At 52.7% G+C, this 22,975-nt stretch overlaps 2 protein-coding genes across 13 annotated transcripts in view; one reads left to right on the forward strand and one right to left on the reverse strand.

Annotated features, from left to right (window-relative positions):
* Nucleotides 1-1,447: 1,447 nt before the first annotated feature.
* nfkbil1 (nuclear factor of kappa light polypeptide gene enhancer in B-cells inhibitor-like 1) lies at nt 1,448-19,187 on the reverse strand. 8 transcript variants are annotated; one of them, XM_072475759.1, is made up of 6 exons: nt 19,152-19,187; nt 14,132-14,305; nt 9,494-9,780; nt 7,146-7,261; nt 5,568-5,694; nt 1,448-2,970 (listed from the first exon to the last, which is right to left on the reverse strand). In XM_072475759.1, the coding sequence occupies exons 3-6, from the start codon at nt 9,762-9,764 to the stop codon at nt 2,405-2,407; spliced, it is 1,080 nt and encodes a 359-aa protein (XP_072331860.1). In that variant the 5' UTR covers nt 9,765-9,780; nt 14,132-14,305; nt 19,152-19,187; the 3' UTR covers nt 1,448-2,404. The 8 variants fall into 8 exon arrangements, with proteins under 8 accessions (XP_072331860.1, XP_072331861.1, XP_072331858.1 ...); XM_072475760.1 differs by lacking the exon at nt 19,152-19,187 and adding an exon at nt 17,095-17,129 and having other exon boundaries at nt 14,049-14,305; XM_072475757.1 differs by lacking the exon at nt 19,152-19,187 and adding an exon at nt 17,095-17,128.
* Nucleotides 18,540-22,975, forward strand: part of csnk2b (casein kinase 2, beta polypeptide) — a 74,498-nt gene continuing 70,062 nt past the window's right edge. For 2 of the 5 annotated variants that reach the window (XM_072475767.1, XM_072475770.1), the window contains exon 1: nt 18,540-18,716. Coding sequence is in view for 1 of the 5 variants with exons in the window: in XM_072475765.1 (XP_072331866.1) it covers nt 18,786-18,828 (43 nt within the window). In the remaining 4 variants the exon portion in view is untranslated. Of the gene's footprint in view, nt 18,829-22,975 lie in introns of all 5 variants that reach the window. The other 3 variants (XM_072475766.1, XM_072475768.1, XM_072475765.1) reach the window with 2 other exon arrangements.

Genomic DNA, 22,975 nt, shown 5'->3' on the forward strand with positions numbered 1-22,975 from the left:
GACTTTCCTCCGCTCAGTCCCTTCGAGGCCCACTCGTTTTGGGGGAAGGTATCGGGGTGGGTGCAGGAACACCGTGGCCGGTTTTGCCGGACGGGTAAACGGTCGGCCTGGTGTAAAACAGAACCCAGCAGAGAGGGCGCCGCACAGATCCCGCCCCGATTACAATTGCGTGAAGCGCCCGATTTCGAGAAAAAAAAAGCCAGTGCTGCTAACGGCGACCGTCAAGCTGCCGGAATCTGCCACCCCTGCCCCGCCTGGCCTACATGTTAGGGAGGGAGCTCCAGGATTTGGACCCGGCCGCACTGAAGGAACGGCCGATATATTTCCCGTCGGGATGGGGAGTGACTTGGAGGGGAACCTCCAGGTGGGGGCGATCCCAGGTATCTGCTGCTCTTGTCCTTCTACATGCTGGTGGCCGTGGGTTTGGAAGGTGCTGCCTGAGGAACCTCGGTGAGTTCCCGCAGTGAATCTTGTCGATGGTGCACACGGCTGACACTGTCCATCGGAGGGGGAGGGAGTGAATGTTTGTGGAAGGGACACCAATCAAGCGGGGCTGCTTTGTCCTGGATGGTGTGGAACCAGGAGCCTTGGCTGCTTTGTCCTGGATGGTGTGGAACCAGGAGCCTTGTAATTCAAGCATTTCTTTATTTTTGAAAATATCATAGCCTAAATTATTGGGCATTATTAATAGCGTACAAATGCCAGGAAGATAAATTGAATGTATATAAAATACTAGCCCGACACCATCTGATGTGTTCTGCCAAATTCTGGGCACCACACTTTTAGAATACAATCATAGACTTCCTACAGTGCAGAAGGAGGGCATTTGGCCCATCGAGTCTGCACCAACTCTGAAAGGGCACCACACCTGTGCCCATTCCCCTGCCCTATCCCCGTAACCCCAAATAACCCGACACATCCCTGGACACTGAGGGACAATTTATCACGGTCAATTCACCTAGCCTGCACATCTTTGGGACTGTGGGGGGGGAAAACCGGAGCACCCAGGGGAAACCCACGCAGACACGGGCAGAAACGTGCAGACTCCGCACAGTTACCCAAGGCCGGAATTGAACCCGGGTCCCTGGTGCTGTGAGGCAACAGTGCTAACCACTGTGCCGCCGTAAACCGACGAAGGGCATTGATACATTGGAAGGAATTTACCAGAATGTTCCCAGGGATGAGGTTATTGCGATTCTATTGACATACTGAGAAACTGTTTTCAACAGCTGAAAGGGATGGTAACTACAGGTCGCAGACTTCAAGTGATTTGCAAAAAAACCAGGGACGGGATGAAGAGAAACCTTTCTTACAGTGTTATAGTATTTCAGGTGGTAAATTGCTGTGCTGACCTATTCCCAAATGGAAACTTGGACAAACTACCACAACAATTTGTATTTTTATTACGAGAAGGCATGTGTATTGAACTCAGAAGTAAAGATTCCAATGCCGCCTTTGGAGATTTTTTAATGTTAAATTAAAACATTTGTTCGCGGAAGGAAAGAAAACATAAACACACAAGATTACATTTACACCGTTGAAATTAGTTTTGCAAACATTGACCAACATATTTCTATTAATCTAGACTCCCAAATAAGCACCCTGTTTTTGGCAACAATCTCTTTAGATTATGAATCCACAGAAAATTCCAGTAATGTACACAAAAGGCACCCACTGTTGCTACAGGGGAGGTATTTCACGAAGCTTCTCTCTCCCGCTCACTCGACACTGGCTATCCAAGTCTTGGAACAAACCTTGCTGTCCGCAGCAAGCAGACAGGATGGTAAGAGGCTGTTAATCCACAGCGCACCCTCAGGATATTACATTGCTACTCCTCCAAACAAAGTTTTCAATCTTTCATTAAATATGTTTTTTCTCTTTCATCATTAAACCCGTTGCTCTTAACGTTTTTTTTTGGAAGTAACTTTCCCGGAATATAAAAATCCCTTCACGTTGCGAATCTGGCCACTACTTTTGGAAAAAAAATAAACTGAATAAAATTGTTTTGTTAATTTCTGATCTTCGCCAGCTTTAAACCTTCCTTTAATTTCTCTTTGGAAATTCAACACAAAGAAAACCTTCATTATCTCCTCATGCAAATTTCCATCCATGTTGTTTACTTGTATCCCATCTTAGCTCTGCTCATCTCCAATGCCTGCTTTTACAACTACCCCTTCTGTTGGATTTAAACCATAATAATAAAAATCTTTGTTAATCGGTGAGGGAGCTGGACGGGGTGGGTGAGAGTTTTATGGTCAGCCAGAACTGTCAACTCCGACCTGTTGAGGTTCGCGGCCCCATTCGACTGGCCAATGAAATGGTGAGGGTGGAGCAAGCTCCTGCCCCACGATATCAGAGACCTTTCAAGCTGGGACGAAATGCTCCATCACAGGAAAGCGAGTCGCTAGCGGACGCTTTCGGACAACTTGTTCAAAGCCTGCGAGAGGGCCGTCACCATGCCCAGGATTTTCTGGCGGTCCGCCTCCGCTAGGCGCTCCCCGCAGCGCTGTATGAAGCGGTCGGGGTGCCAAACCGCCTGCTGCTGCCGCAGGTAGCGGCGGTAGGGGCCCCGGTCACTCTGCTCCACCCCGTGCAGGATCACCGCCACCATTTCCTCCACCGTGCCCTTGGGGGCGGGCCAGGGGATGTCCTCGTACGTCAACCGGCCGCCGCTGCCGGAGGCCCGGCTGAAGACGTCGGCGCAGCCGCGCTCGTAGCGCCGCTTGCGCCTGCCCGCCAGCTCCTCCTCCTTGCGCCCGGCGTGCTCCAGGTAATGCCGATGCTCCGCCTCCAGCCGCTCCTGGAACTCCCGCCGCTCCTTCTCCTTCTGCCGCTCCTCCGCCGCCCTGGCAGCTTTGCCCCGAACGCCGGAGCCTGCCGCCCGGGCCCGCTTGGCCGCGTACTCCTTGGTCAGGCGGTCGGCCCAGTCGTCATACGTCTGCGGTTCGGCGTCGGGCATGAGGAAGTCCTCTGGACCCAAATGGAAACAAAGAAACAGCCAATCAGTGTGCTCCAATTAACTGGCAATCCCGAGGCTCAGGCGAATGCTCTGGGGGACGAGGGTTCGAATCCCAACACAGCAGCTGGAGGAATTTCAACTCAATCAACAAAATCAGGAATTGAAAACTGGCATCAGCCATGGTACTGCCAACTGGTGTTTCCATTTGGACGCACCTGGTTCACAACAAGACGTTCCAATCAGAAAAAAAAGGGCGGGACCAACAAATCTAGTGAACCCTGGATAGCGAGGGAGGTACAGCATTGGATAAAGAGAGAAAGGGAGGATTCTGGCAGATATCCAGGTCTCAAAACTGCAGGAGGCCCCCCAAGGCGTACAGATTGTGCAAGGCCCAACTTAAAAAGGAGGGGGAGAGGGAGGTAGGAGTGAGAGACAGAGGGTGGAGAGTGAGGGAGGATTGAGGGTGCGAATGAGGGTAGAGGGAGAGAGCGAGAGGGAAAGAGGGAGTGTGAGAGGGACTGTGCGAGGGAGGGCGAGAGGGAATATCAGAGGGAATACGACAGAATAAGAGAGGGGGGATTGAGAGGAACGAAGGGATGGGGGATGAGAGACGTCGGTGGGACAGAGGGAGGTGAGGGAGAGAGAGTGGAGGGAGAGAGTGTGAGATACAGGGTGCGAGAGAGAGGGTGAGAGAGGGTGTGAGAGAGAGGGTGAGAGAGGGTGTGAGAGAGAGGGTGAGAGAGAGGGAAGGTGTGAGAGAGAGAGGGTGTGAGGGAGAGAGGGTGAGAAAGAGCGAGGGTGTGAGAGAGAGTGTGAGATACAGGGTGCGAGAGAGAGGGTGAGAGAGGGTGTGAGCGAGAGGGTGAGAGAGAGGGAAGGTGTGAGAGAGAGAGGGTGAGGGAGAGGGAAGGTGAGAGAGAGAGGGTGTGAGAGAGAGAGGGGGTGAGAGAGAGGGTGTGAGAGAGAGGGTGTGAGAGAGAGAGGGTGAGAGAGAGGGAAGGTGTGAGAGAGAGAGGGTGAGGGAGAGGGAAGGTGTGAGAGAGAGAGGGTGTGAGAGAGAGAAGGAGAGGGAAGGTGAGAGAGAGGGTGTGAGAGAGAGGGTGTGAGAGAGAGAGGGTGTGAGAGAGAGAGGGTGAGAGAGAGGGAAGGTGAGAGAGGGTGAGAGAGAGAGAGGGTGAGAGAGGGTGTGAGAGAGAGAGGGTGTGAGAGAGAGAAGGTGAGAGAGAGGGAAGGTGAGAGGGTGTGAGATAGAGGGTGAGAGAGAGGGAACGTGAGAGAGAGTGTGAGAGAGAGGGTGTGAGAGAGAGAGGGGTGTGAGAGAGAGAGGGTGAGAGAGAGGGAAGGTGAGAGGGTGTGAGATAGAGGGTGAGAGAGAGGGAACGTGAGAGAGAGGGTGTGAGAGAGGGAGGGTGAGAGAGAGGGGAGGTGAGAGAGAGAGAGAGGGTGTGAGAGAGAGGGGTGAGAAGAGAGGCAACATGAGAGAGAGGGAGGGTGAGAGAGAGAGGGATGATAGAGAGAGAGGGTGTAAGAGAGAGAGGGTGAGAAAGAGAAGGTGAGAGAGAGAGGGTGTGAGAGACAGGGTGAGAGAGACAGGGTGAGAGAGAGGGTGAGAGAAAGGGTGAGAGAAAGGGGGGTGAGAGAGAGGGAGTGTGAGAGAGAGGGGGTGCGAGAGCGAGGGTGTGAGAAGGTGCAAAAGAGAGAGGGTGTGAGAGAGTGAGGGGGCGTGAGAGAGTGAGGGGGCGTGAGAGAGTGTGAGAGAGAGAGGGTGTGAGAGTGAGGAGGGGGTGAGAAAGAGGGAAGGTCAGAGGGAGGGAAGATGAGTGAGAGGGAGGGCGAGAGGGAAGGAGAGGGAGGGAAGGAGGGCGAGAGGGAGGGAGGGCGAGAGGGAGGAGGAGGAGGGCGAGAGGGAGGGAGGGCGGAGAGGGAGGAGGGGAGGGGGAGGGGGAGAGGGAGGGGGAGGGGGAGAGGGAGGGAGGGGAGGGGGAGGGGAGAGGGGAGGGGAGGGCGAGAGGGAGGGAGGGCGAGAGGGAGGGAGGGGGAGAGGGAGGGAGGGGGAGAGGGAGGGAGGGGGAGAGGGAAGGAGGGGGAGAGGGAAGGAGGGGGAGAGGGAAGGAGGGCGAGAGGGAAGGAGGGCGAGAGGGAGGGAGGGCGAGAGGGAAGGAGGGCGAGAGGGAGGGAGGGGGAGAGGGAGGGAGGGGGAGAGGGAGGGAGGGGGGAGAGGGCGAGTGGAGGGAGGGCGAGAGGGAGGGAGGGGGAGAGGGAGAGGGCGAGAGGGAAGGAGGGCGAGAGGGAGGGAGGGCGAGAGGGAGGGAGGGCGAGAGGGAGGGAGGGCGAGAGGGAGGGAGGGCGAGAGGGAGGGAGGGCGAGTGGCAGGGGGTAAGAGCGGGGCGAGATTCCCGGCCAGTCCTCACGATGAGAAGAGAGTTGGTGCCTCTTCCATCGCTATCCACAGAGCTCCAGACTGCAACCTGCGGGTGCAAGTGCACAATGCAAAGGCAGCCCAGACTCCCAAAGTAACGCAGGAACACAGCACAGACACACACGCCACCCCAGCCCACACATGCAACCCAATTTACTGCACAGGTCCCAACCATTCCACTCTGCTCACCTTCGTATCGCCCACATTTCTGGTAGAATTCATCCTCACACTCTCCAAAGAGCTTGTGGTACCACTCTCTGTCCGCTTGCTCCTTCCCTGGGCCATCGCCCTCTTCTGCCGCTGTTCCTGGGCACTGCTGCCAATTGGGGGGGGGGGGAAAAAACTGTATTTTTTGCGTACAATGCACATTTCCGCTGACTCTGACATTCACGCCGCACAAGTGCGAGGCAATGACCATCTCCAATAAGAGAAAGTCAAACCATCTCCCCATGACCTCCGCTGAATCCTCCGCCATCAACATCCTGAGGGGGTTACCATTGAGCAGAAACTGGACCAGACACATAAATACTGCGGCTACCACAGCAGGTCAGAGGCTGGGAATCCTGCAGCGACCCCCCCCCCCCCCCCCCCGCCAAAAAGGGAACTGGTTTAGCACAGTGGGCTAAACAGCTGGCTCGTAATGCAGAGCAAGGCCAGCAGCGCGGGTTCAATTCCCGTACCGGCCTCCCCGAACAGGTGCCGGAATGCAGCGACTAGGGGCTTTTCACAGTAACTTGATTGAAGCCTACTTGTGACAATTAGCGATTAATTAAATTTAATCCGGTCCGCCATCTGCAAGACACAAATCAGGAGTGTGATGGAAACTCATGGTGCCGAGGTCCCGGGTTCGATCCCGGCTCTGGGTCAGTGTCCGTGTGGAGTTTGCACATTCTCCCCGTGTCTGCGTGGGTCTCGCCCCCACAACCCAAAGATGTGCAGGGTAGGTGGATTGGCCACGCTAAATTGCCCCGTAATTGGAAAAAATGAATTGGGTACTCTAAATTTATTTTTTAAAAAGGAGTGTGATGGGAAACTCTCCACTTGCCTGGATGAGCTCAGCTCCAACACTCAGGAAGCTCCACACCATCCCGGACAAAGCAGCCCCGCTTGATTGGCGTCCCTTCCACAAACATTCACTCCCTCCCCCTCCGATGGACAGTGTCAGCCGTGTGCACCATCGACAAGATTCACTGCGGGAACTCACCGAGGTTCCTCAGGCAGCAAACGATGGCCACGACCAGCTAGAAGGACGAGAGCAGCACAGTTGCTGATGAACATGAATTTACAGGTCCATCACTCTGCTGTTCGCCGTCAGTTTACAAACTCTGCCCTTGCCTGCAAGTCCCAGGATGCAGCAGTCCGCGCCGCTGCAATGTGCAGCAAGGCGAGTTGAGGCTTGCAATGCCTTCCCCTCGTCAAAATATCCGTGCAAACGCCCCTGACTCAACGGCGACCTTTGACAGGTTAGTTCAGACCGCTGGCTTTCCCCCGGCTGTTTGTCACTGTTCGCAGGGGAAACGGTTCCAGCCTGGGAGAAGAATGTGACCGCCTCTGGTTCAGGCTAAGTGCCACAGGGCTCAGCAGGCCAGTGGGTTCCAGTCCCGACACTGCCCTGACCTGGTTCGGCTCGTCCCAAGCAAGGCCTGGCTCGGTTTCAGCTCGTCCTGCGTGAGGCCAAAGGTGCGCTCGAAATCCAAAGGTTGGTTAAATTATTGACGCCACTGACTTGTAAATGCGCCAATGATGACGTTCTGGAATAGGGGTTACCTGCTGCTGCTTCTTCATCGACTGGAGCACGTCTCGTGGGCTGACTCCATCCCCATTGGGCACATCCATAGCGCCTGGGCAGCATTTCCTCAGAGGAACCACCAGATCCTCGAAGACTGGAGAGAAACGCAGAGGGGCGCAGTTAGACATTCGAGCTGTTTGCTAACTTTGCACGGTGCCTGCTGAAATGTTCTCGTCCACACTGTCACGGGAATGTCGCTTTGAGAAATGTTTGTCTGCTCGAGTTACTGCAGTGATGTCAGAGTGTGGTGGAGCTGAGCTCTGGCTCTGGTTTTTAGTTTCGCTTTGAGGAAAAGCTTGGGTGCGTCTGTGGTTTTTCGTTTTTTTTTCAGTGTTGGAGCTGCAGCCAGCCAGAGAAGGTGTAATGCTGTTCTCTCTGCCATGTAAAGACTATCTCTAGATCATTTGGTGAATTCAAAGTGATAACTGCTCTCAGTGGAGAATTTAAACCTGATATGCTTCTGTAAAAAGGGTTTTTGTCTTGTGGATGTTAAAAGGAAAGTTTAAGGATTATTTAAGAGTGTTGTATTATTTGGGGGGTGTATTTGAATTGATGGTTGCTAAGATGTTGACTGTTTGTTTAAAAAGGTTAACTGAGTTCATAGAATAAACATTGTTTTGCTTTAAAAAATACTTTTCCATTTCTGCGGTCCCACACCTGTAGAGTGGGCCGTGTGCTCCCCAAACCACAATCTATTAAAAGTTGTGGGTCAGGTGAACTCCATGATACACTCTGGGGTTCTCTAAACCCTGGCCCATAACAACGCGGAAGGTGGGACGATTCACAGAGTTTCACCCGGTGAATGTTAGGGATGGATCCCCACGGCACGGGCAGTTCACAGGTCGCCGCTTTCTCAGTTGTGAGAGCGAGCCATGTTTGCAGAGCAGAGGAAATCCTCAGTGGCTGCCGAGGAACACATCACTCTGGGTGTCGTAGGGCAGGTCAAATGAAAGGTTCCTCTTCCTAATGGTTAACCAATGTCCCCTGCTGCAGAGAGAAAATCAGACATTCGAGACACAAAATCAAGCTGATGGTGTCTGCTGTGGGAAACAGAAAACTGTCAACTAATGGGGTTTGTTTCTGAGGTTTAAAGTACATAACTGTGTATCTAACCCCGTGCTGTGCCTGTCCTGGGAGTGTTTGATGGGGACAGTGTAGAGAGAGCTTTACTCTGTCTCTAACCCCGTGCTGTGCCTGTCCTGGGAGTGTTTGATGGGGACAGTGTAGAGAGAGCTTTACTCTGTCTCTAACCCCGTGCTGTGCCTGTCCTGGGAGTGTTTGATGGGGACATGTAGAGGGAGCTTTACTCTGTATCTAACCCCGTGCTGTACCTGTCCTGGGAGTGTTTGATGGCGACAGTGTAGAGGGAGCTTTACTCTGTATCTAACCCTGTGCTGTACCTGTCCTGGAGTGTTTGATGGGGACAGTGTAGAGGGAGCTTTACTCAGTATCTAACCCCGTGCTGTACCTGTCCTGGGAGTGTTTGATGGGGACAGTGTAGAGGGGGCTTTACCCTGTATCTAACCCCGTGCTGTACCTGTCCTGGGAGTGTTTGATGGGGACAGTGTAGAGGGGGCTTTACTCTGTATCTAACCCCGTGCTGTACCTGTCCTGGGAGTGTTTAATGGGGACAGTGTAGAGGGAGCTTTACTCTGTATCTAACCCCGTGCTGTACCTGTCCTGGGAGTGTTTGATGGGGAGTGTAGAGGAAGCTTTACTCTGTATCTAACCCCGTGCTGTACCTGTCCTGGGAGTGTTTGATGGGGACAGTGCAGAGGGAGCTTTACTCTGTATCTAACCCCGTGCTGTACCTGTCCTGGGAGTGTTTGATGTGGACAGTGTAGAGGGAGCTTTACTCTGTATCTAACCTCCGTGCTGTACCTGTCCTGGGAGTGTTTGATTGGGACAGTGTAGAGGGAGCTTTACTCTGTATCTAACCCCGTGCTGTACCTGTCCTGGGAGTGTTTGATGGGGACAGTGTAGAGGGAGCTTTACTCTGTCTCTAACCCCGTGCTGTACCTGTCCTGGGAGTGTTTGATGGGGACAGTGTAGAGGGAGCTTTACTCTGTATCTAACCCCGTGCTGTACCTGTCCTGGGTGTGTTTGATGGGGACAGTGTAGAGGGAGCTTTACCTCTGTATCTAACCCCGTGCTGTACCTGTCCTGGGAGTGTTTGATGGGGACAGTGTAGAGGAAGCTTTACTCTGTCTGGCCTCGCTGTTCTGTGCCTGAACAGGGAACGGTTCCATTCCAGTCCCCAGCCCCGACATCTCTCACTTGGGTTCGGCATGGCTTCCTCCCCCCTGCGCTGCGCGCGTCACATTACCTCTGGCTCCTTTCTTCACTGCCTCTCTGGCCGCCAGGTGCAGAGGGGTATTCCCCTTCCTGTCCTGAGACAAAGGGTCGGCTCCGTGTTTCAGCAGCAGCCGCATGGCGATGTCGTCTCTCTGCGCGCAGGCCACGTGCAGTGGGCTGCGTCCCCGCCGTCCAGCGAAGGCCACCGACAGCCCGGCATGCTTGCGGAGGTAGGACTTCAGCTTTGGCACGTCGCCGTCCTCCACGTAACGCAGCAACTTCCCCTGCTTACGGGAAACCATGGCAACACTCGGGTCCCTGAGACGTGGAGAGAAAAGAAGAATTTGAGGATCACCGGCCTTCCACAAGCACAACGAGCGACGCAGGACCTGCGAGACGCAAACTGCAGCGGTTTGCACTGAAATTAGGAGCGGGAACAGGGAGGAGCTGAACCACTGCATTCAATCCAGAAACCGGCTCCTGAGACCATAAGGCCATAAGACGTAGGAGCAGAATTAGGCCACTCGGCCCATCGAGTCTGCTCCGCCATTCAATCACGGCTGATATTTTCTCATCCCCATTCTCCTGCCTTCTCCCCATAACCCCTGATCCCCTTATTAATCAGGAACCTCTCTATCTCTGTCTGAAAGACACTCGGTGATTTGACCTCCACAGCCTTCTGCGGCAAAGAGTTCCACAGATTCACCCCCCCTGACTGAAGAAATTCTCCTCATCTCTGTTTTAAAGGATCGTCCCTTTAGTCTGAGGCTGTGTCCTCTGGTTCTAGTTTTTCCTACAAGTGGAAACATCCTCTCCACATCCACTCTATCCAGGCCTCGCAGTATCCTGTAAGTTTCAATAAGATCCCCCCCCTCATCCTTCTAAACTCCAACGAGTACAGACCAAGAGTCCTCAACCGTTCCTCATACGACAAGCTCTTCATTCCAGGGATCATTCTTGTGAACCTCCTCTGGACCCTTTCCAAGGCCAGCACATCCTTCCTTAGATACGGGCCCCAAAACTGTTCACAATACTCCAAATGGGGTCTGACCAGAGCCTTGTGCAGCCTCAGAAGCACATTCCTGGTCTTGTATTCTAGCCCTCTCGACATGAATGCTAACATTGCATTTGCCTTCCTCACTGCCGACTGAACCTGCACGTTAACCTTAAGAGAATCGTGAACAAGGACTCCCAAGTCCCCTTTGTGCTTCTGCTTTCCGAAGCATCTCCCCATTTAGAAAATAGTCTGTGCCTAAATTCCTCCTTCCAAAGTGCAGAACCTCACACTTTTCCACATTGTATTCCATCTGCCACTTCATTGCCCACTCTCCTAGCTTGTCCAAGTCCTTCTGCAGCCCACCTGCGTCCTCCAATACTACCTGTCCCTCTACAGATCTTTGTATCATCTGCAAACTTAGCAACAGTGCCTTCAGTTCCTTCCTCCAGATCATTAATGGGCTTGAGGCGGGAGACGGTGGTGCAGTGGGATTGTCACTTGACTGGTGATCCCGAGGGCTAGGCTAATGCTCTGGGGGGGGGGGGGGGGGGGGGGGGGGCGGCGGCTGGCCCGCGATCGGGGCCCACCGATCCGCGGGCGGGCCTGTGCCGTGGGGGCACTCTTTTCCTTCACAGCGCAAGCGCGGGGATGCCGTGAGCGGCCGCTAACGCTCCCGCCCATGCGCTGCCCGGCAATGTCATTTCCGCGCCAGCTGGCGGGGCGGAAATCAGTCCGGCGCGGGCCTAGCCCCTCAAGGTTAGGGCTCGGCCCCCCAAGATGCGGAGGATTCCGCACCTTTGGGGCGGCGCGATGCCTGACTGATTTGCTCCGTTTTTGGCGCTGATCGGCGGACATCGCGCCGATACCGGAGAATTTCGCCCCAGATCCCACACAGTAATGAAAAAAAAAAAGAAAATCACTTATTGTCACAAGTAGGCTTCAAATGAAGTTACTGTGAAAAGCCCCTAGTCGCCACATTCCGGCGCCTGTTCGGGGAGGCTGGTACGGGAATTGAACCGTGCTGCTGGCCTGCCTTGGTCTGCTTTCACACCCAGCGATTTAGCCCTGTGCTAAACAGCCCCTTAATGCAGACGACTCTTAACTGCCCCTCTGACAATGGGTCTCGCAAGACACTCAGTCCGACTCCACGGGCAGCGTGGATCCTGCACGGGCGGCACAAGTGGATAGCACTGTGGCTTCAATGGGGCTGTTTTAGCACAGGGCTAAATCGCTGGCTTTGAAAGCAGACCAAGGCGGGCCAGCAGCACGGTTCAATTCCTGTACCAGCCTCCCTGAACAGGCGCCGGAATGTGGCGACTAGGGGCTTTTCACAGTAACTTCATTTGAAGCCTACTTGTGCCAATAAGCAATTTTCATTTCATTTCACAGCGCCAGGGTCCCGTGTTCAATTCCCCGCTGGGTGACTGCGCGGAGTCTGCACGCTCTCCCCGTGTGTGTGTGGGTTTCCTCCGGGTGCTCCGGTTTCCTCCCACAAGTCCAAAGACGTGCGGGTTAGGTGGATTGGCCATGATAAATTGCCCTTAGTGTCCAAAAAGGTTAGGAGGGGTTATTGGGTTATGGTGATAAGGTGGAAGTGTGGGCTTAAGTGGGTCGGTTCAGACTCGATGGGCCGAATGGCCTCCTGCACTGTATGTTCTATGTTCGAGGGCAATGAATGCTGGGCCCAACCAGGGACGCCCTCATCCCCTGAACAAATATCGGAACAGAAACAAACCCACGTTCAAGCTCCAGACGATATTTCACCCACTCTTGGCCACCTTTGGATGGTACACTGGCACAGTGGTTGGCACCACTGCCTCACCGGGTTCGATTGCGGGCTCGGGTGACTGTCTGTGCGGAGTTTGCATGTTTTCCCCGTCTGCGTGGGTTTCCCGGTGGTGGGATTCGAACTGGGATCCCCCAGAGCATCAGACTGGGTCCCTGGATTATCCTCCCTGTGACGTTACCACGAAGCCATCTCTCCCCATCGACATCCTCGACATAATATAGCCGAAATGTCGAAGAGGCTGATGGGGGAAGGGGCCTCTGACCGGCCCCTGGAGATCGACCGAGCGCACAGGGCGCTGACGAGGAGGCTGCAGGTGTGCGAGCCGCCAGGGGCGATGGTGGTGCGGTTGCGCCGCTGCCCGGGTAAGGAGACGATTCTTCAGTGGGCGACGCAGATGAGGGAGTGCACCCGGGTGGGGATCGAGCTGCGGGTGCATCGGCACCCGGGCGCAGAGCTGGTGAAGAGGAGAGCCGGGTTTGATCGGGTCGAGGCTGCCCTCTTCAAGGAGGGGGTGAAATTCAGAGTGTGGCACCCGGGCCGCCTCTGGGTGACTTTCCAGAATTGTGAGGGCTATTTTGGCACGCCAGAGGCTGCGATGGAGTTCATGAGGGACAATGGACTGGGAGGAGAAGGACATTGAACTTTGGGGGAGTTTGGGCGAGTGCGTTTGTTTTCTGAATTCTTCCGTCCCTTTGAAGTGCTTCCTTTGTTTTGATGGTGGGGTTTTTGGACGGCAGGTTGAGGGGGGAATTGAGGGGGGGGTAGGGAGGTTGGAGGCCATGGGCTGGTCCCACCATTAGCTGGACGGGCTAGTTAATGTGAGTGCAGTGGGGTGGGGCTCAGGAGATAGGCGCAGGGGAGGGGGGGGGGGGTGATGAGGGTGGTTGTTTTGTTTAAGAGTGGGGGGAGGTGGGGTTGCTGACTGGTGGATCGATGACGGTGGACATCCGAGGGTCGGCCTAGAGGGGCGCGTAACACAGGCCGGGGCTGGCCCCCCCCCCCAAAAAAAGAGTCTGGCTGATCGGCGGGGGAGGGGGACGGGGACCCCCCCACCCAGACCACGCTGGTCATGTGAGGGGGCTGAATAGGCCGGTCAAACGGTCACGTGTGTTCGCGCAGCTGAGGAGCCTGAAGTTGGACGTGGCCTTTTCTTTTTTACAGGAGATGCATTTAAAGATAGGGGAGCAGACAAGGCTGAGGACGGGATGGGTGGGGGCAGGGGTTCCATTCGGGACTGGATATGTAGACGGGGGGGGTTGGCGGGGCTGGCGAATCAGCGGGTGGCGTCCGAGGTGGGGAACATCGTGGCAGATTCGGGCGGGGAGGTTCGCAGTGGTGAGTGGGACGCTGGAGGGGAGCTGCGCAGTGGTCCTGGTAAATGTTTATGCCCCAGATTGGGATGACGTAGATTTTGGATGCTGGGGGGGGGGGGAGATTCCTGTTGTGTGGCAGAGCTGACCCGAGGGGCCGAACGGCCTACTACTCCTGTTCCTATTCCTTACGATCAACCTCCGGACAGCTCGCACATCCACACCGCTTTTGGGAAAAAGTCCTTTTGAAAAGAATCCTTCCCTGGTAACTGATGACTCGTTAATTAAATAGCAACTACAGGTAGGCACGGATGAGGAGGAAGGCACGAGGCAGATCAGGACCTTTCCTGAAACCCCAGACCCCTTTTCCCTCCCCCACCACCCATTCATCTCGTGGCGTGGAGCCAGCACTTATTCAACCTTAAACTGATTTTTTTTAAAAAAGCTATCACTCCTAAATAATAGCATCAGTAAAGCTGGGGGCAGGCACCGTTCGACAAACCAGAAGGTGAAAGGAGCGATGGCAGGCTGTCAGAGATAGGCACTGTTTAAGTGGAAGTTGTTTACTGATACCTCCCTCCCTCTGCTGTCTCCTGGGGGCGGGATGGATTTCACAGCCGGAACACCGTCCTTCCTCTCAGTGAAACCCCAGTGCAGCACAATCCCTGCCCGATAGTTCCCACCGACCGTCAACCGGCTCCAACGCCCAGCTCACAATCCAGGAGCCACACAGAACAGATACATTTCCTTTGGGAAGAAGAAAAAAAGTCACATGCACATAATTAAACACAGAAAATATTCAACATATACAGGACAGGTTTAATATATAGGATGTGCATCATTCAGGAAAAGGTTTAATATATAGGACATGTATCATACAGGAACTGGTTTAATATATAGGATATGTATCGTACAGGAACATAGAATCATAGAATTTACAATGCAGAAGGAGGCCATTCAGCCCATCAAGTCTGCACCGGCCCTTGGAAAGAGCACCCTACACAAGCCCCACGTCTCCATCCTATCCCCCTTTATCACCGTAACCCCACCTAACCTTTTTTGGACACGTAGGGCAATTGAGAATGGCCAATCCATTTAACCTGCACATCTTTGGACTGATTTATAGATTTAACAGATTTAAATATATGTACTATATATGTATGATACAGTAACAGGTTTAATATATAGGATATGCATCATTCAGGAAAAGGTTTAGGATATGTGTCAGACAAGAACAGGTTTAATATATAAGATGTGTCTCATACAGGACCAGTTTAATATATAGGATATGTATCATACAGGAACCGTTTTAATATTTAGGATATGTATCATTCAGGGAAAGTTTTAAAAATAGGATATGTATCATACAGGAACAGTTTTAATATTTAGGATGTGTATCATTCAGGGAAAGTTTAAAAAATAGGATATGTATCATACAGGAACAGTTTTAATATTTAGGATATGTATCATTCAGGGAAGGTTTAATATATAGGATATGTATCATACATCAATGGGTTTAATATATAGGATGTGCATCATTCAGGAAAAGGTTTAATATATAGGATATGTATCATACAGGAACGGGGTTAATGTATAGGATATGTATCATACAGAAACAGGTTTAATATATAGGATATGCATCATTCAGGAAAAGGTTTAATACATAGGATATGCATCAGATAGGAACAGGTTTAATATAGAAGGTGTGTATCAAACAGGAACAGTTTAATATATAATATGTATCATACAGGGACAGGTTTAATATAATTAAAAGATTTGCATTACATATAAAATATAAACAACTTGAAAAATACCTTACAGAAACATAGGAACTATAGATAATATTATTATACTTATATAAATACATTCATGAAACTATATATGTATACAACTATACATAAAACTTTACAATTTTTAATTATTAATTTGATGTAAAACTGCACGACTGCTGAAACTGTATAAAACGCTGGTTCGATCACAGCGAGAGTATTGTGCACAGTTCTGGAATCCACATTACAGGAGGGATGTGATAGCACTGGGAAGGGGGCAGAGGAGATTTGCCAGGATGTTGTCTGGGCTGGAGAGTTTAGTTATGAAGAGAGATTGGACAGACTGGGGTTGTTTTCCTTGGAGCAGAGGAGACTGAGGGGGGTCAAGATTAAGATACATAAAATTATGATGGTCACAGTTAGAGTAGACAGGACTAAACTTTTCCCCTTGGTGGAGGGGTCAATGACCACGGGGCAGAGATTTAAGGTAAGGAGCAGGAGGTTTAGAGGGGATGTGAGGGAAAGCTTTTTTTACCCAGAGGGTGGTGGGATTTGGGAACTCGCTGCCTGAAAGGGGGATGGAGGCAGAGACCCTCAGAACATTTCAGAAGTATTTAGATGTGCGCTTGCGATGCCAGGGCGATGGGCCCAGTGCTGGGAAATGGGGTTAGAATAGTTAGGTGGTGGTTTATGACCGGCACAGGCTCGATGGGCCGAAGGGCCTTTTCTGTGCTGTAAAATTCTTTGACTTGACACAGATGAAATTATATACATTCAAAAGTACACAGGAATAATATACATTGTGATAACAACAACTTGTATTTATATAACATCTTTAACATGCTAAAAAGTCGCAAGGTGCTTCATGGGAGTGTTAGAAGGCAGCGTTCATACAACATACAGTGCAGAGAGGCCATTCGGCCCATCACGTCTGCACCAACCCGCTTAAGCCCTCACTTCCACCCTATCCCTGTACCCCAATAGCCCCTCCTAACCTTTTTGGACACGAAGGGCAATTTATCATGGCCAATCCACCTAACCTGCACGTCTTTGGACTGTGGGAGGAAACCAGAGGAAACCCACGCCGACACGGGGAGAACGTGCAGACTCCGCACAGACAGTGACCCAGCAGGGAATCGAACCTGGGACCCTGGTGCTGTGAAGCCACAGTGCTAACCTCCGTGCTACCGTTCGACACCAAGCTGCATTTAATGAGTTGGAGATATGAGGTTAAGCACCTGATTGAGAGGATAGGTTTTTCGGATTGCGCTAAAGGGGGGGGGGGGGGGGGGCAAGTCCAGGCCCAAGGCAGCTGAAGGTATACAGGCCGACGGTGGAGCAATTACACCTTTAGGGTTCGCCCGGAGGTGGCAACCGTTCGTCGACCTCTTCGCAGAAAATTAACCGTCAGCAGAAGGGGGGGGGGGGTTAGTTTAGCTTAGAGTAGGGGGTTAATAACAGGTGGTACCTGTAAGGGAGGGAGACGGCTTTTGCACTATGTTTATAGTTTCATGTACATTGTTTATTGTGTTGTTGTTATACCAAAAACCACGACTGGTTTAGCACTGGGCTAATCGCTGGCTTTTAAGGCAGGCCAGCAGCACGGTTCAATTCCCGTACCAGCCTCCCCGAACAGGTGCCAGAATGTGGCGACTAGGGGCTTTTCACAGTAACTTCATTTGAAGCCTACTTGTGCCAATAAGCGATTTTCATTTCATTTCAAATACCTCAATAAAATGTTTATTAAAATAAAAAGATTATATTAACCTTCTCAACCTTGCCCCTCGCCTGTGTAGTGGTGATCCTCAGGTTGAATCGCCGCCAGCTGCTCTCCCCACCCCCCCCAAATCAATAGCCTGATCTCTCCCCACCCCCACCATATCCTTTGATCTCCTTCACCCACGTGCTATATCTAACATACAAGACGAGATTTTCCCACCATCCCGCCGCTTGTTTTGTGCTGGCGGGGCGGCCCACCAGCAGGGTCCCCGGATCGCAGCGTTGTTCAGGGGGTTTTCCCATGGGCAGCACCCCTCGTGGCCGGGAAACACATCCGCCGGCATTTCCCACCAGGGTGAACAGCCAGTAAACCCCGCCCACATTGTTTTGGGCCTCAGCTGTTTCCTGTGGTCACTAATTCCACAGGCTCACCGCTCTCTGGGTGAAGACATTTCTCCTCATCTCTGTCCTAAGTGGTCTACCCCGTATCCTCAGACTATGACCCCTGGTTCTGGACACCCCCCCACCATCGGGAACATCCTTCCTGCATCGACCCTGTCCACTCCTGTTATAATTTTATAGGTATCTACCAGATCCTCCCTCATTCTTCAAAACTCCAATCCTAGCCTATTGGAGGGCGAGGGGTGGGGTGCTTGTGGATGATGAGCAGCCCATGTGGCGATGACCGCGAGGTCCGTAGGTGGCTAGCCTTTGACCCTGGTGTCCCCCCATGAGGAGGGAAGTGGTTATAACTGTAGCTGTGGTCACTGGCCTATTGGGGGGGGGCTGTGGATGACGAGCAGCCCCAGTGACAATGACCGCGAGGTCTGTCAGTGGCTAGCCTTTGACCCTGGTGTCCCCCCATGAGGAGGGAAGTGGTTATAACTGTAGCTGTGGTCACTGGCCTATTGGGGGGGGGCTGTGGATGATGAGCAGCCCCGGTGATGATGACCACGAGCTCTGTGGGTGGCTAACCTTTGACCCTGGTGTCACCCCCAAACAGCAGGCAAGTGGATTTTGCTGTGGTCATTGGCCTATTGGCTTGGGGGGGGGGGGGGGCTGTGGATGACGAGCAGCCCCGGTGACGATGCCCACGAGGTCTGTAGGTGGCTAACCTTTGACCCTGGTGCCCTCCCCCCAAAGTCCAGGCAAGTGTTTGTGGGTCATTGGCCTATTGGCGTGGAGGGGTTGTGGATGACGAGCAGCCCAAGTGACGATGACCGTGAGGTCGGTAGGTGGCTAGCCTTTGACCCTGGTGTCCCCCCCCCCCAAAAAAAAAGTGGTCATTGGCCTATTGGGATGGGGAGAGGAGGCTCATGGGTAATGAGCAGCCTCAGTGACGACGATCACGTGGTCTGCAGCTGGCCACCCTTTGCCCCTCCCCCCCCCCCACCCACCCACCCAGTGACGTGGGTGGTGCTGGGAGACCCGAGGCCCGCTTTACCGTTGCCAGGGTGGGGTCGCGTCACTTCCGGGCAGGCCGGCGGAAGTGGGGCCTGTGGTCGGAGCTGGAAAGGGGGGCCTGAGGGCAGAGGGGGGGGAGGAGGAGGACAACCGAGGAACCGCGCCGCCGAGCCTCCTCGCTGCTGTCGCAGAGAGACCCCGACCGAGGACGCACCGACAAAAAACAAACCATAGATTTAAAAATAAATCAGCGGCTCTCCTGACCGGTAAATCTTTTACGCATCTTCAAAAAAAAAATTATTTTTTCCTCTATAAATGTCGCCTCAAACCCCCGAATGGAAAATGATTTAAATCGGAGAGCGGCGTTAGCTAAAGAAGGTAGAAAAATAAACACCGTTTCGGGTGGGGGAAGGAAATCTTGTGTGGTTTTTTAAAAAAAAAAATCTCCCTCTTAAAAGGGAGAGCCGGGGAAGCCTGTCCGACTAGGCCGCGTTGCTAAGGGAGGGGGCGGGGCCAACGCGTCAGCCAGAAGCCCCGCCCCCGTCGACCAATCGGGATCCGCCGCGGCAGGGCGGCGGTTCCCGATTGGTCACTGCCGCTGTCCATCAGATCCATCAGTTTCCGGTGAGGCTTCTTGTTTTAAAAAAAAAACCTCCTTGGGGAAACGCGGGGTTGGATCTTCAAACTTTGCAACGGCTTACCGGCCGTCCGGAAATCGAGAACGTTCCTTGGGTCGTCGTCGACGGTCGGTCGGGGCAACCGGAAGTGGGCCACGGTGCACGACGGGCCCTGTAGTCTCAGTGGGCGACCGGTCCCGGCGTGCACCGGGGTGGCCGCAGCCCCCCGCGCACGCGCAGTGGCGCCGACTGTTGCCATCCTCTTACTCCTGTCTCAAAGGAGAGGGAGAGAAGGGCTACATTCTGGTGTTGCTCCTGGTGCCGCCACCACCACCCCCCCCCTCCCTGGGAATTAGGTGGCTGCAGCTCTCCTGCTACTCTTCCTCCTTCCCCCCCCCCCCCACCAGCCAAAAAAAAAAATCACCAGATACCTGCCCTCTGAATACAAGTATCGAACCTGGATCTATCTCTGGAGTGGTAGAGTAGACTGCCTTGCTTCCAACGTTGAATGAGGTTTCGCTCTTTAACTTTTGACCTGTCTCAAATCGATTGCACCTCGCCTTTCTCGGTTTTTTTTGTATCTTGTTGTGAACGGATGGTTTTGTAGGTCTTCGGGAACCTGTGGATCGAAAAGACTCAATTTCTTCCCCCCCGCCCCACACTCATCCAGGCAAGTGGAGAGTTTTCCATCACACTCCTTTTTTAAGAATAAATTTAGAGTACCCAATTAATTTTTTCCAATGCAGGGGCAATTTAGTGCAGCCAATCCACCTACCCTGCACATCTTTGGGTTGTGGGGGCGAAACCCGCGCAGACACTGGGAGTGACCCAGAGCCGGGATCGAACCTGGGACTTTGGCGCCGTGAGGCAGCAGGGCTAACCCACTGTGCCACCGTGCTGCCCTAAATGATTTAATTTCTGTGAGCCACAAGTGTTACTTTTCACTGCTGCCTGTTTGCTTTAGTCGTGCGTGGGGTAATTCGGAGATTGTCTTTCTTGCTCTGCAGTTGTCTTTGTTTTGTTGTTGGAATCACAAAGGAATGTTTAACTGTTGGATGTCGGGGTCTCTTAGCTATCGCTGTGTTCCTGAACGCGCGTGCACTGTGTATTTTAGTCCCTACGTGACTTACTGAGAATTTCTGAGGCATTCAAGAGGGAATTGGGTGATTGTTAATTTTCAGGGTTACGGGGAGAATGGCAGTTGGTGGAATGCTCATTCAGAGAGAGCTTGTGCGGACTCGATGGACCAAATGGCCTCCTTTTGTGCTGTAACAATTCTGTACCCTTATCTTGGTCATTTTGTTTTATATAATCCCGGCATTCGGGAATGAGAGATGGAAATTTGATTGGTGGGGGGGGTCACAGCACCTTGAAGATGGCAAATCGAATGATGCAAATTCAGAACAAAGTGACCCCCCCCCCCCCTCCCAACACCAGCCCAGTGATTAACTTGGTAATCTAGTTCATTAGAATCAGCTTTGATTCTGTTGAACGGTGGAGCAGGATAGAGGGGCTGAACAGCCTATGCCTGTGCCTATTTCTTGTGGTCTTAAACCAGGCGAGTTGGAAGAACATAAAGCCGGGTTTAGGATTGATCATCCAACCAATACGACGTGGAGATGAACCTGTCACAGAGCCTTTGCTTACCAATCTTGAGTATTGGTACGGTGAAATCACAGAATCCCTACAGTGCAGAGGGAGGTCATTCTGAAAGAGTGCCCTACCTCGGCCCACTCCCCAGTCCTGTCTCTGTAACCCTGCACCTTGATCATGGCCAATCCACTGAACCTGCACATCTTTGGACTGTGGGAGGGAACCGGAGCACCCGGAGGAAACCCATGCAGACACGGGGAGAACGTGCAGACTCCGCACAGTCAGTGACGCAAGCCGGGAATCGAACCAGGGACCCTGGAGCTGCGAGGCAGCAATGCTAATCACCGTGCAAGTATTGGTTTTAATTGGTGAAGCTTGGGCCGGATGCCTGTGTTCACCCTTGACCTCCCAGCCCAGAGAGCGCAGTCCTGTCCCCACACGCTGAGAATGTGCATGGTTAGCACAGTTGCTTCACAACTCCAGCGTCCCAGGTTCGCTTCCTGGCTTGGGTCACTGTCTGTGGACTTCCCAGGTTGTGAAAGAGGTATTTGCGGAGGCTCCAATTCTTGGAGGTCGGTGCTAGAGGAACAGGATTGCAAAATTTGCAGTCATTTTCATTGAGAAATAACCAGGAGAGGGCGGTTGGTGTGGGGAAAGAGCTTTCTTTCTCAAGGTGTTTGATAAAGTACCACAAGGTTTACTTGCTCGCAAGATTGAAGCCCGTGGGGTTGAAGGGACGGCCAAATGGACACCAAATCGGTTGAGGAGAGAACAAAGCGGTGAATGGATTTTCAGACAGGGTGGTGTACAGTTGTTTCCCAGTGATAGGACCACTGCTCTTTTAGAGATATATCAGCAACCTGGCCAGACTTCATTTCCAAGTGGGTGGCACGGTAGCACAGTGGTTAGCACTATTGTTTCACAGCTCCGGGGTCCCAGGTTCGATGCCCGGCTTGGGTCACTGTGCGGAGTCTGCACGTTCTCCCCGTGTCTGCGTGGGTTGCCTCCGGGTGCTCCGGTTTCCTCCCACAAGTCCCGAAAGACGTGCTGTTAGGTGAATTGGACATTCTGAATTCTCCCTCTGTGTACCTGAACAGGCGCCGGAATGTGGCGATGAGGGGATTGTCACAGTAACTTCATTGCAGTGTTAATGTAAGCTTACTTGTGGCACCAATAAAGATTATTATTATGGTGCTGTATTCTTGATGACATGCTTTTGTAACTTTTGAATGTGGCTTTCACGAGTCTCTTTTGGCTGGCTAATAATTTTCATAGTTCCGAATCAACTCTTTTTTGTTTTCTTAAAACAAAAACAGACTTGTATTGATATTGGTTGAGGGATTATTGGTCAGGACCCTGGGATGAACTCGAGCATTTTGAAGTTGCAAGGGGGATTGGAATATCTCGGTGTGGTGTTGCTGCAGCTGCACAGGACTAAACTTAGCATACCTGGTGTACTGTGTACAGTTTTGGACTTTAAAGTAAAGTCACCGTGGTCCCAGATGACCACAGGCTGCTTTCCTCTTTTGAGGTGGGGGAGAGTGGTGATTTAACCCGAGGAGCACCACACCTCAGACGAGGGACAAGGCTGAGAAGGCCGGGCCGTCATGAATAACCTCAGCTGGTACGGGAATTGAACTCACTTTGGCCTCGCTCTGCATCGCGAACCAGCTGTCCAGCCAACTGAGCTAAACCGGCCCCCGGTTAAAGGATATAATTGCGCGAGAACCTCACTCGCCTGATTTCCCAGGGTGGGGGATTAGTTCACGAGGAAAGTTTGGACCGGCTGGGCCTGTATCCGTTGAAGTTTGGAATGATGAGAGGTGACCTTGGGATTTGACAGGGTGAATGCTGAGAGAATGTTTTATCCCCTCTGAGAGGGACTTGTACTGAATCAGAATTAATTTTTTTCTTTAGTCGTTGATTCTGGGTCATTGAATATATTTAAGGCGACGTTGGATATATTTTCAATTGACAGAGGTGTCGAGTTGTGGGTGGTGGGGCGGGGCGGGGGGGTGGCGGGGCGGGGGGGGGGGGGGCGTATAGAGATGTGGCTAGGAATTGGAGTTGAAGCCACAATCAAATTAGCCATGATCTTATTGAATGTTGGAGCAGACTCGAGGGGCCGAATGGGCTCCTGTTGGAAAGCGGCGTCATGTTTATATCCTCGGTTGAGCCCCTCATCCAACAAGTGACACCTCCAGCAGCCTCCTCAGCACTCTCCTGGAGTGTCGGCCTCGAGTATTTGTGCCGGGTCCTCGGATTGTGTGCGGTGGTGGGGGGGTTTGAACCCATGACTGCCTGACCTCTGAGGT

The sequence above is a fragment of the Scyliorhinus torazame genome, chromosome 14, assembly GCF_047496885.1.
Source record: "Scyliorhinus torazame isolate Kashiwa2021f chromosome 14, sScyTor2.1, whole genome shotgun sequence".
Lineage (NCBI taxonomy): Eukaryota > Metazoa > Chordata > Chondrichthyes > Carcharhiniformes > Scyliorhinidae > Scyliorhinus > Scyliorhinus torazame.

Bases quoted from the DNA above. Each gene is read 5' to 3' on its own strand.
- nfkbil1 (XM_072475754.1), bottom strand. From the start codon at position 9,923: ATGCAGTGGTTCAGCTCCTCCCTGTTCCCGCTCCTAATTTCAGTGCAA. The intron at 7,262-9,493 runs GTAATGTGACGC...GTTTCTCTCCAG, and splicing joins AGTGAAGAAAGGAGCCAGAG to TCTTCGAGGATCTGGTGGTT. The intron at 2,971-5,567 runs GTGAGCAGAGTG...ATTTGGGTCCAG, and splicing joins GAAATGTGGGCGATACGAAG to AGGACTTCCTCATGCCCGAC.